At 34.7% G+C, this 14,038-nt stretch overlaps 1 protein-coding gene across 1 annotated transcript; it reads right to left on the bottom strand.

Moving 5' to 3' along the window:
- Positions 1–46: 46 nt before the first annotated feature.
- Positions 47–9,766, bottom strand: LOC100376523 (serine racemase-like). Its single transcript, XM_002735965.4, has 6 exons — positions 9,506–9,766; positions 6,599–6,829; positions 5,428–5,547; positions 1,764–1,838; positions 918–1,127; positions 47–320 (listed from the first exon to the last, which is right to left on the bottom strand). The coding sequence occupies exons 1-6, from the start codon at positions 9,680–9,682 to the stop codon at positions 123–125; spliced, it is 1,011 nt and encodes a 336-aa protein (XP_002736011.2). The 5' UTR covers positions 9,683–9,766; the 3' UTR covers positions 47–122.
- Positions 9,767–14,038: the final 4,272 nt, after the last annotated feature.

Raw genomic sequence — 14,038 nt, 5'->3', positions numbered from 1 at the left:
TGTCCTTTATTTTAGGTCCGACCCAGGAGAATCTGTATACTCGGGATTTATCAATTATTAAAACAAGTATATTTCATTCCTAGGTAATAGCCAACACATACATGAACTCTGAAGTGTGTAAATTAAATTTCACATTTCACTGTTGACATTAGAGCAGACATTTTAGAGAAATCTACATTGCCACCAGATAGAATTACACCAACATTCCTGATGCTTGCTGGAAGTGCTTTGAATTTATCTGAGAGTACAGCAGCCACAGCAGCACCAGATGACGGCTCTATGCAAAGCTTAGCTCGTTCCCACATCAACTTTGTTGCAATCTGAAAGGTGAAGTAATACGGTTGGTATGTTTATTGAATCCATAGCATGTGAATAACATTATCATAACAGGTAAATGTATGTACTGAAATTTAAATTCATTTGAGCAAACAGTCAATACAAATTCAATACGATTTTACCCTCACCAGTGTGGATAATTGATATTAGAGGACAGTAATAACTTCCCTGGAACGAGGTTGTGCTTGCATGATCAAATAGGAAGCTTCAGTATCTTAAAAAAGCGACATTTTTATCCCAACAACACCTAGGATTCGACCCAAGAACTTCCAGATCAACACGCTGTTTGTATGTATGGTCACTGAATGGGCTAAGCAACTGATTTGTGATGCAATGCAATGCGCAGTGTACTAGAACATAAACTCCAAACAGGTTGTTTACACCTTGTGGTCGTCTTTAACTAACAGTAAAATAAACCCGCTCCAAAATGTACAAATTACTGGTCCTTATGAGTTATGGGTATTAAAAGGGATGTGTCTGTAAAAGAACATGCAAATACCATTTAATCAAATGGCTCAACTTCTTGAATTAATTATAATACATTATAATAATAAGGTTTAATAAATGTTTATATAACATACTTTAATTTCTTCTTCTTTAACGGTGATAACATCCTCCAAATGGTCTTTGATAATAGGAAATGTTAAAGCCCCAACTGTAGCTCTCAATCCATCAGCGATTGTGTCTGGTGGTCCCGGTAACGGAATTATGTGACCTGCAGCCAATGATTTGGCACAGTCATCAGCATTGATGGGTTCAGCTGCATAGATTTTAATATCTGGTTTGATGTGCTGTAAAAACACAATTGAATTGAAATTAAATTAAATATGTAGCAATTAAACTGAAATCAGAAAATTATTCATTCAGTGGCTCAGCTTTACAAATTTTTACTTTGTCAAAAATACTATCTTAAAATTTGTTTTGTATTAATCAATCATGATGCAATGATGATGTCAATCAATGAGACGGATTATGTGTTGAATATGTGTTATGGCAATTATTATGTGTTCTGGCAATTTGTGATGTGGATGAAAGTGCTTAAATATGGCTCACTATGGTGTTACTGGTATGGTTTACCTCTATGGACAGTAGCATACACCAATGTTCTATGTTAAAGCAAAATGATAGTATGGTTACTGGAATAGAAGCAGCCCATTATGACCTCTGTACTATTTATTATATTCATTGGCAATTCACGATAAAAAAAGCAAAGCCAGCTATATCGAACAACACAACTCACCGCTCTCAGGTGAGTTTTATTTGACCTCTAGAAAAGAGCCAATGTAAAACAAAACCTAAAAAATACCTTGGCAACAATACAGATACCAACAATCGAATAACACCACTCACCACTTTCCTAGGCTTTAAGGGGAGTTTTAATTGACCTCTACAACAGGGCCAATGAAAACAAAACCTTAAAAAAATACCTTGGCAGCAATACAGATACCAGCAACCATACCACCACCAGATACAGGGGCTACAATAGCATCAAGATTAGGTACCTAAAATAGAAAATTATAATACTGTAGAAATGTATATGCATTTAGTGTGTAAACTGATTTTGTTATTCAACTTATTAATACATGTATAATATGAAATGAAAATGCAGTCACATAAGCTTTTATTTATTTAATACAATTTAATTTTATTAGCATTCAACATGACTCATTTCAATTATATGATTTAATATGATATTGGCAAAATCTTGAAAAAAAATCATTCTCTAGTGCCCGAGATCTCGTTCCGAATTGGTAGATATTCTTGATCGAGTACATTACAACTAAAACAGCTACGAGTCGGCCATCTTTGATAAGACTATGAAATGAATCTATGCACAATATGTATAATATGCATATAATTTTTGAATGAAATCCGCCCAGTCAAATAGTTCTGACACTGAATTTTAGAAAACTAAATTAAGTGTTGTTTTTTTTTGCCCTTTCTGATCTATTTTTTTTGGATACAATTGACTACTGAATTAAATGTACCAATTAATGTTTCAACTGTGATATATTGAAGATAATATTTGGTAATCGTAGTCCTAAATAACTATTAAAAATAGCTAGACGTTTCGAGCAATGGCTCTTTATCGATAGCATAGAAGCAAGTGTGATAACGTACAGGTAGAACATAGGAACGTAAGAACGCGCATGAACTATAAGTTAGAATCACAAAAAATTCCACAATAGAACAAATAACGCGCCCTAGGTAGTGAGCTCAACAAATGAGTTGAACTGTTTGTTAATACCATGGGGTTCTTTAGTTCCAAGGCGGAATATAGTTTCCTCCTCGACACGCCTGAGCTGATTTTCGTTGCCATTGACAACACATACACCAGAAATAGACATATCTGTAATATTATGTCCACTAGAATTAAAATGAAGTGAAACCGGATAATAACGATTTTTCTGTCTAGTTTGCCGTAGATGCTCAGCAAACCGATCACCCAGTCGACGAACTGTAGAACCAATATAAAGTTTGCCGCATCTAATACATGAAATGCAATATACAACATTCATAGTGATACAACTGAACGGATATTTGACCTCAACATCTCCCTTGGGACCAAATATACGATTAGTGTCTGTAATAAAAGGACAAGTATTACACCTAGGACGATTACACGGGACAGAACCATATTTCTCAGGGTCTCCCCTTTCACCCGTATGCACCAATAACCTCCTTAAATTAGTGTCACGGCGCCAGGCAGTAGTAGGCATTAGTGGAAACGTAGAACTTGTCTCCTCACTGGTCTGTAAAATGTGAAAATGTTTGTACATAATGTTTTTAATCCTGACATTTAAAGGATGGTACGTAAGTGCCAAAATTACACGATCCTGATTGTCACGGGAAACCGTAGAACCAATACAATCAGTTCTTGACATTGACACAACCTTGGCCAATGCTTTCCCAGTGACATTACGAGGATAACCCCGTTTTCTGAAATAATCACATAAAATACTCGCCTGGTTACGGAAATCAGTATCATCGCTGCAAATACGACGTACCCGGAGTAACTGCGAGTAAGGTATGGAGTCCTTCATTCTAGTAGGATGTGAAGATTCATACTGTAAATAACAATGTGAATCAGTAGGTTTTGTGTAGATAGATGTAGAAATGCGATCACCATCTACCTTAGTAGAAATATCGAGAAATGGTAGTGTTATGTTCAGTTATGTTATGTTATGTAGTGTTATGGTAGTGGTATGTTCAGGATACAAATGATGCACTTAGGAAACTAGAGTTATTTCGTTTCACACCGGATATACCCAGATTTTTGTTTTCTATGGATGTAAAATCCCTTTATACATCTATCCCGCACACTGATGGACTGTTGGCTTTACAGCATTTTCTGAATAAAAGGACAGTTAAGGATCCTCCTACGTTTGTGTTGGTGCGCTTAGCGGAATTAGTTTTGAACGGGAATTGCTTTTCTTTTAATGGTAAACATTATATACAGAAACGAGGTGTGGCTATGGGCAGTTGTTTTGGTCCTAGCTATGCATGTTTATTCATGTCATATCAAGAGGAGTTAATTTTTTCGTCCTTTCAAGGCACTAAACCTGAATTTTATGTCAGGTACATTGATGATGGATTTGGTGCCATGTCTGGCAGTCGGGATGAGTTATTACAGTTCATTGACTTTGTGAAGAACTTTAATCCCGCCATACAATACACACATGAGATATCAGAAATAACACTACCATTTCTCGATATTTCTACTAAGGTAGATGGTGATCGCATTTCTACATCTATCTACACAAAACCTACTGATTCACATTGTTATTTACAGTATGAATCTTCACATCCTACTAGAATGAAGGACTCCATACCTTACTCGCAGTTACTCCGGGTACGTCGTATTTGCAGCGATGATACTGATTTCCGTAACCAGGCGAGTATTTTATGTGATTATTTCAGAAAACGGGGTTATCCTCGTAATGTCACTGGGAAAGCATTGGCCAAGGTTGTGTCAATGTCAAGAACTGATTGTATTGGTTCTACGGTTTCCCGTGACAATCAGGATCGTGTAATTTTGGCACTTACGTACCATCCTTTAAATGTCAGGATTAAAAACATTATGTACAAACATTTTCACATTTTACAGACCAGTGAGGAGACAAGTTCTACGTTTCCACTAATGCCTACTACTGCCTGGCGCCGTGACACTAATTTAAGGAGGTTATTGGTGCATACGGGTGAAAGGGGAGACCCTGAGAAATATGGTTCTGTCCCGTGTAATCGTCCTAGGTGTAATACTTGTCCTTTTATTACAGACACTAATCGTATATTTGGTCCCAAGGGAGATGTTGAGGTCAAATATCCGTTCAGTTGTATCACTATGAATGTTGTATATTGCATTTCATGTATTAGATGCGGGAAACTTTATATTGGTTCTACAGTTCGTCGACTGGGTGATCGGTTTGCTGAGCATCTACGGCAAACTAGACAGAAAAATCGTTATTATCCGGTTTCACTTCATTTTAATTCTAGTGGACATAATATTACAGATATGTCTATTTCTGGTGTATGTGTTGTCAATGGCAACGAAAATCAGCTCAGGCGTGTCGAGGAGGAAACTATATTCCGCCTTGGAACTAAAGAACCCCATGGTATTAACAAACAGTTCAACTCATTTGTTGAGCTCACTACCTAGGGCGCGTTATTTGTTCTATTGTGGAATTTTTTGTGATTCTAACTTATAGTTCATGCGCGTTCTTACGTTCCTATGTTCTACCTGTACGTTATCACACTTGCTTCTATGCTATCGATAAAGAGCCATTGCTCGAAACGTCTAGCTATTTTTAATAGTTATTTAGGACTACGATTACCAAATATTATCTTCAATATATCATACTTATCGGTCCGAGCAGCGTTTATTTATTTATAAACTACTATTACAATGTTTCAACTGTAGTTTGTTTGTTATAAAATGCCTACAATTGGGCAACATAACCCAAAAGATGTTCTCCTTTTGGTTATTAGATACTCCCATTTACTTAAGTAATTAATTCATTTTAATTGTTTTTTACCCATTGACTGAATTCCCTCTAAATGATGCTTACTTCTTTCACTAACTTGTATACTTACCTCATTTAATAACTCTACTGCCATTGTTGCTTGACCAGCAATTACATCTGGATGTTGTGATGCAGAAATAAATGATGCGCCAGTTTCTTCAACTATTTTTTGGGCTACAGCTTCTCGTGCCTATAGAAACGTATAAAGACACATGAAAAGTCAAAATGTGTGTCCCCAGTAACAAGTATACTGTCGAGATGGGTGATATGTAGACATCATGTTGACTGTCAGTATAGATATTTCACGTAGTAGCATATGCATATATGAAATAATTATAGCATATGGTTAGTTATACATGTATCTTAATATAATGATTATTTGCTGCCTCTGCAAAGTCGATCATCGTTTATATATGAGTCGCACTATTGCTCGGCATAACACAACCTAAATAATTGTTGATTTTACTAAACGATTCGAGACCTTGGCTATGTTCGTCGTGCCACACATTGCATGTTGAACGCCAAGTAAAAACACAAAGGGGTCGACTGGTCTTGATTCAAGACAAGTGAGTTAACAAGCTGAGTTGTATTTCGCATAAAAAAGTCCTATTTAGTATTATCACTGGGCCATCAGCTGACTTATATGTTCAGTAACTTTGTTATATGTCGAGCGAGCGATTCTCAAACATAAGCTGTGACTTCCTGTGTGTTGTATTCATTGCAGTAACATATTTGCTCTACAAGTCCGACTGGAAACTTGAGTTTCAGCCCGCTTCAGGTAGGAGCCACACGTGGCTTGGTGATTTCAGTATCCACGCATGGTGAATTGGTTCTAGAATCTGATAGCATTATGTGCTAATTATTTTTATTTTTGCATCACTCTACTTCGTTTTATGTCATTGCATGTGATCCAGTGCCCCACGAGGGTGTGTATTGCCATAAAATGGCAGAGGGTTCACAAATACAACATCTTTGTGAATGCACTACATTTACCTGATGAAACAAGAAAGTATATACGTGATCCAACAAACAGATATCATCAATAATTGCCGAATAATAACGTGATTCAATACTGATCTATGATTATTATCATAATAAATCTATGTTTTTCTTTCCACCTGCAAATGAAGACACGTCGCCCATTCGCTGTCAAAAACATTTCGACACAATCTTTCATTTCAATCACGTTGAATAATGAAGATTTACTCGACGTCTGACCCTATACAACTTAGAATATTCACCTTCTCACTAGGTTCACATAAAATAACTGTACCACCATACCCTTCAACTGCGCGCACTTTAACATCTGGGGTGTTATTTTGCATAACAATATATGCTTTTATACCCGCCTCCTTAGCTGTTAGTGATACTGCCTGTCCATGATTACCACTGCTGTGTGTCACCACTTCCACTTTCGACTTATCAGGACAGTCATCAATAAGATGCCTTATAGCATTGTAAGCACCACGGTACTACAACAAATAAAACATAGAATTACCGTCAAAGTATACTCATTTTTATGAATTAATTATATTGATGCGTGTGTGAAAAGTTTTGATGTTGAATTACTGTTATCATCGCAAGTTCTACATTGAATCATTATCGCCTTATCACAATATAAACTGTCTATACTGACAAAAACTAATGTGAACTAGCGCTCCGCTTTCAGAATTGTCATTGTCAACTAGATCGGCAGTCATATTTAAACTCGAATTGGGCATTTTGGACCCTTTCTGGGGGGGGGGGGGGTCTAGGCATTCTGATTTGTTGGTAGTAGTATTATTGCCGTATGTTGTATGTGCTACATATTTCACGAATGAAAACGTTTTTTCCCCGAAAAATTACTCAACACACTTGAAAATCTTATTCAAACCCTCTGAACGCTAGAATTTGTTTTTAGCGTCTATATATAATGCTCAACGAAGTTTGCAAAGCATTTTTATTATTTTTAGTACTCTTTTTATTTGATTATTTTGAAATTTGTTATGTTACTAGACTCCTTTAGACAAAACTAATGTTTTGGATCAGCCTTATGGTTTGGCAACCATCAAGCATTGTATTGTTTTAAATAGAGTAATCATTTTTTTAACAGTAACGGTTTCTATTGAACCCAATGAAACACGCCTGTGTAGGTGATCGTTGTTATCAACTCATAACGGTGGTCTGTTTTGTATATTTACAATTTTGGGAATATAGCGATATGGTCGGCCAATGCTATAACTATTACAAACTCTGCTTTAGCTAACTAGTGCATTTCTTACATAGACTTGGAATCCTTGTCATTCAAATACCATGCAAACATTAATAATAATAACTTTTAAATAATAACTTTATTTAATTAAGCGCAACAATTCCAACATATGAAGATCAAAGGCGCTGATACAATAAACAATCAGTCAAATATTAAAAGCACATTTAAATAAGTGCGTTTTCAGTCTGGATTTAAAAATGTCTACTGAAGGACTAGAACGAACAGACAGAGGTAATTCATTAAAAAGTTTAGGACCTAAATTTTCAAAAGCACGGTCTTTGTATAACACCTTGGACTTTTTACTACACACCTGACGAGTTTTAATAAGAAACTTTGATTCAGATCTTAAACTACGACTAGGTACATAAAATTCGATTAATTCACATAGATAATTTGGGGCAAAACCATACAAAGATTTATACACTAGTAAAAGTAATTTGAAATTGATTCTTTGTACAACTGGTAACCAATGAAGTTTAATAAAAATGTCTGTAATGTGGTCATATTTTCGAGCACGAGTGACAAGGCGGGCTGCTGCATTTTGTACACGAATAAGAGGTTTTATCTTAGTTACAGGGAGACCAGACAATAATGAATTACAGCTGTCTAAGCGAGAAGATATGAATGCATGTACCAACTTTTCAGTATCAGATGTGACATTGGATTTACCGTTTCATCTTCAACTTGAAAAAAGTCGTTATGTCCATAACATCACTCGACATTTTTCTACTTTTTCTCACAACTATCAAACTCGCCAAAAAAATTAGCAATTTTGTATAACTGATCTTGTTTCAAACGAATATATAGTTATGTGAGTATCCTAATGCTTCCCTCATGTCAAATGGACATTGCGTATACTTAGTTCTCTATTAAAAGAAGTATTTTTTGAAAATCAAAGACAGAGAATGAGGAATAGGTAGCTTTTTAACCAGTCGACCATTACACCATGAATTATATACATTTCGTGATCACATCTAATTAAGTCACTATTTTGTTCGTGCTAAAATATTGTATAATGAACACAATATTTTTTCCTAATTTGTGAAATATTTGTTGGGTGGACACAATGTGCAGTGCATACTAGTAATATTAGAAATACCTTTTACCTCTTTCCCGTACTGACCTCCGCCTGTCGCGGATACGTACAGATACATAGTTTACCTTTATTAGTGGCATTTTAAATGTATTTCTTTATTAATTATACTTGCCTTATGTCTTTTTACCTATCATTGAATACGAGGTAAATTTTCGAAAGAAATTTATTGTGAATTGTCTCATGAACCTCAAATATATGGATTTTTGTCTATATTTCGCCAATGCCAGTGTAATCGACACGGATTAATTTATATCCACAATCAGTACACGCATTTTTCTAGACAATTTATGGATATAGTATCCATGCGTTATTCTTGCCTGAGCCACAGTGTGACTACATCCAGGCTTCTTTTACATTTTTGTAGCCAAATAGAAACCTAGTTAGTAATTTGAAGGAATAATTATTACATTATATTGTTGTATATTAATAACATAATTGTATAAATAACAAGAACATGTATGTCTATATATATAACATGGATTTATTTTGAATACAAAATCTGACCTGGGAATGTTGTATTTGACAATAACCATACGCAATTGAGTGTCGTTCTCAGATAGTTTATTATTACATTAACCACATACACTCTCTGTTGATGTTTAGAAAGTGTATATTTTTTTCTTTCAACACAAAGATCAAGGATTGTGGTTGAGTTGCTAGAATGATACAGTCTTTATTTGAATCTCTACAAACACTTTTGCTCAAATTTAGCTTTTATTTTGGGCGATTTTATAACAATAATGATGTATCAAAATGTATTGAATCCTGACGAAGAGTTAACGGAATCCCCATGTTACGTACCTTGAATGCCCCAATCTTTTGGAACAGCTCACATTTGAAGTAAAGATGTCGTCCCCCGGAAAACCTATCCATGGTCCGACACGTCATTACAGGCGTTACATGGGCCGCTGGTTTTATTCGTTCGACAGCTTTTTGCACATCTTCGTAGCTAATGCAGTATTTATTTTCTTTGGACATAGTGGCAACAGAAATACGTCGAATTTGGCAACCTCTGGATCGTGTGAGTTGTGTGTATACGTGATCACATAAATCGCCCAATGGCCCCGATAATATGCAAATTGTGGATTTCATATCACTCTGTTCGCCCACCTATATAAATTTCATGGTATAATATAGGAAAGACGCTGTAAAAACTACTAGAATAGAGTTTAAAAAATAATTGTGTTGCATAAGTTTCCTTTGCTTCAATATACATTTTTGACCAAATTAGGAAGTATATTGCATTATTTGAAATAATGTTTTGCACTATGGTTAACGAGTTATAAACCATAGTAAATTACAACTGAAGAAAAATATTACAAAAAAACAACACTGTTGATGAGTAAATTTCATGTGTGAATTTCACTGAATTACACAAACTAACTTAAAATGTCAAAATTATATTGCTACATTCTTTTTGCCGATTCTAACGTCGTTTTAGGGATCACGAAATCATTTACAAAAGCTGTAAAGGAATTGCTTCTGTACAAACAATATAATTCAGCCAATTCTATATGAAATAAAACGGGTGGGTAGTTTTCAAAAGAATAATGACAAATTCATATTCTGAATGAGTATGGACAATAGGGAATGATATTATCACGAAATAAGCGCATCCGATAGCTGATTATTACGCAAAGTAATACAGTATCAAGTATAAATTTAAAGCAATTGGGCGATTGATTGAAAAGAAGTTAAACAAGTATGTAATTGTTTAAAGACGGTGGACGAACGAATGGACAGACAATCTCTTATAAGACAATGCATGATGAAATAAATTGGAATCGCAGCTAACTAACCAATATGCTTACCTGTATTAAGTTAAAAGTATAATAACAATGTGATCTACGTGAAAACACAAGTGGAGTTTGGTTCAACAGTCTCTGCTAGAAAATTTAGAGTGATATAAATTATGATGCTAACGGAAAGAAGGACGAAGTACACCTCTTGTCCAGAATTAGACAATAGCGATATAGTGACACGATTAACTCGCATGAGAGAACATTTATTTTTTACCATGAACGAAAATAACAATTATACATTTTTATAACTTTGTTATTAATATCTGAACATTTTTATGCTTTGTTATTTTATTTCCTGTTATGGCTTTCAATGTTTTTAATATTCATTATTTTATTTTATTTTATTTGATATGCACATTTAAATATCATTTACAAAAACATTGTTGTGTCTGTAAATTATTAATTACTACAGCTAGAAAATAGAGAAAAATGCTATGCAAAGAAAATATTAAATATTGTTACAGTATTGATTGTATATCTATGGGGATAAACAATGATGCAGAGAATCGTCGCCAACCTACCTGTTGAATTATGTGTGATTTAACATATATTCCCTGTGAAGATTATCAAAATATGTTTTGCTATGTATGATTGTAGTCGCTGATGCCTTTTTGCCATCGTATTTTTTGCCGTATTGTTCATGTTTGAGAATATTGTACCTTCTGAATCTTTGCAGATTCGGGCTAATGTAAAGTGGTGCACCTGACTTTCAATGTATTATGTGGTTCGACCAAACCACTTTATCAATTCATCTTAAATTTATAGTTTATGTCTGAAGTTTATATCATCTAATTGTCACATTACCGTAAATTCTCAAAAATCTACCACGAATAGTCTAATCGGGAAATTATAAAAAAGCGGAAATAATATTTTTTTAACATTTATTTTTAATATATTTTTTTTTAATAATACAAGTTTTTGTTGTAGCATCATTGAGACATGTACTCCCAATATTACTTATAAAACATACATATTTTTCAACCAATATTGCCAAAACATTAGGGGGTTTTGTAATGCTGTTTGCATTATTTAATTTTCACTTGTCAATTGCTTTCTGTTATATTAATGAAGCTGGTTTGTTGATTTTAAGATAACAGAAGCTCTCGTTTATCAGTCGTCAACGAGGAAATGACAAATCTACTGATTTGTACAGAATAATTGGCTGCTATTATTAGTACAGTGATAACTTTTTCTTCACTTGACACACTATTTTACAATTTAAAATTATTGTAGCTTGTTGGTCACATGTACTTTCAATGGCCTTCACCATCCCGTTCTGTTGTATCCATCTCTTTCTTGATAAAACATTCCAGTGTTGCCAATAACGACGATATTTGATATATTTATTGTATTTTTATTAGTGTAAATTCAATAGACGTGTGTAATCTGAGCCCGTTTATATATAGACTGTGACGTTCAAACTAGAATTTAAAAATATCCATGTATGTGTGGTATTGTGTTTAAATAGTTACATTAGTTGGACAGCTGAATAGCAATAGTGAGATAATCAAAAGTTTTGAAATAAGTTGGTATCGTACATTTGCAGTTATTGTCCCGTTTGCTTGAGCGAGGTTGATCCTGAAATTGCTCAGTTTAGAAAAGTGAAGGGTGAACTGTCGATTGCAAAAGAAGTAATACTGAGAGGGTAACGTCCCACACGCATTACAGCAACGTACAATCAAATTACCATATAGTGGACATCAAGGAGTAGTGAAGACAAAGAGATTACTTAGAAAACCATTATGGTTCCCTGTGATAGACCGTATGGTAGATGAACTGATAGCTAAACGTGTTCCATGTCAAGCAGCAAATCATATAATGAGCCGTTAAAAATAACCACACTACCTAGTGGTCTGTGGAAGAATGTTTAAATGGATAAAAGTCCACCATTTAATGGACATGATTTCAGCAAGTTTGCTAATCACTTGAGACTTCATCCCCAGAAAGTGACACCACTGTGCCCAAGAGCAAATGGTGAATCAGAGAGAGCAATGAGAACTGTTGAAAAGACAGTGCGTGCCTTACTTGAAGGCAATAATTGGCATAAGGAAATATTCGATTTTTTACATCAATAACGTGCTACATCACACTCCATAACTGATAAATCTCCAGCAGACTAGCTGAATGAAAACTAAGAACCATAATTCCAGAAATACAACACCAGCAATACAAACCTACAATCCAAAGATGCAATAAAGAAACAGATTATGAAAGAGTACGCTGATCAAAGAAATCATGCAAAATCGTCAGACATTCAAATAGGAGATCGTGTACTAATCAAACAAAGAAAACAAAATAAGAAGTCTGGACCATTTAAGCGAGAGCCATATTAAGTCGAGCAACAGAAGGGGACAATGATAACTGCTCGTCGAGGAAATCATAAAGTCACACGCAATAGCTCTTATTTCAGGAAACTGAAATTCAGCGAGGGAGTTATTCCAGGTGAATAGGAATTAGAAGAGATGGAAGAAAAAGAATTTAATTCTTCAGATGTTGAAAATGTGCCATCACACCGGACATACAACCACAATCAATACGAAATCAACCAGATTAAGGCGTGAACCGGAATACCTCAAAGACTTCATAACATAAACAATAACAATGAGATCATTGACCGGGTTGATACCTTCCTTCTCTCATCGTTACTACTGCAATGAATATTTGTGAGATACCTATGTTTATGAACTGATATTATAACCTGTGCAAAGCAAGTTAAAAGCTATCATATAGATTATACCAGAATTATACAAACTTTGCAATATGTTTTATTTATTAACATTCATGGATTGAATATCTAAAGAGGAGATGGATGTAATGTCCAGTATATACATTTGTATCCATGTAATTGTTATTTGTGTAGTGCTCTCTTACAGGCAATATGTAAGGAAGAGTTTACAATATGGCTGCCATGTTCATGAATAAATGAAGCTAAAGTTTGTGTTCCTAGCATTGTACAGATTTCTGTTTCACGGTCTTACGGTAAAAAGTACATGTAAACAGTACACAGTGAATGGGTTACAATAACCATGCACAGTGGAGAAATGAAACAAACGAACGAAGCATATGCAAATGAAAAGTATGCAAATGAATAAATAACAATTTTGAGCTGCTTACAAAATACAACCATTACTCGATATTTTAGTGTTGAATGACCGTTTTGTATTTTGTTATGTGGGTATCTCCCTCATGTCATACGATTTGGTAGAAACACTGCATATAATCGCTTCTCATGTAGAAGAAGTATATTCTGAATTGTCATGGACACCCTGGAATGTATACCTTTCGTGATCACACCAAATTAAGTCACAATAGGACACAATACTTGTTTTCGTCTAGTAATATTAGAAATACATTTTACTTATTGCCAAAAAAACAGAAATAATATATTTCAATTCCATCCGGGGTCTTTGTTGTAACATCATTGAGACAGGTACTCCTAATATCACTAATGAAAACATACCCCGTCACGCCATATTTTATTTAGGATGGCATATGATGCATACAAATCTTTTTCTTCTGAACCACTACGTTT

Source organism: Saccoglossus kowalevskii, chromosome 16 (genome assembly GCF_978046115.1).
Source record: "Saccoglossus kowalevskii chromosome 16, keSacKowa6.1, whole genome shotgun sequence".
NCBI classification, from domain to species: domain Eukaryota; kingdom Metazoa; phylum Hemichordata; class Enteropneusta; family Harrimaniidae; genus Saccoglossus; species Saccoglossus kowalevskii.
This window is presented reverse-complemented; position numbering and strand designations above follow the sequence as displayed.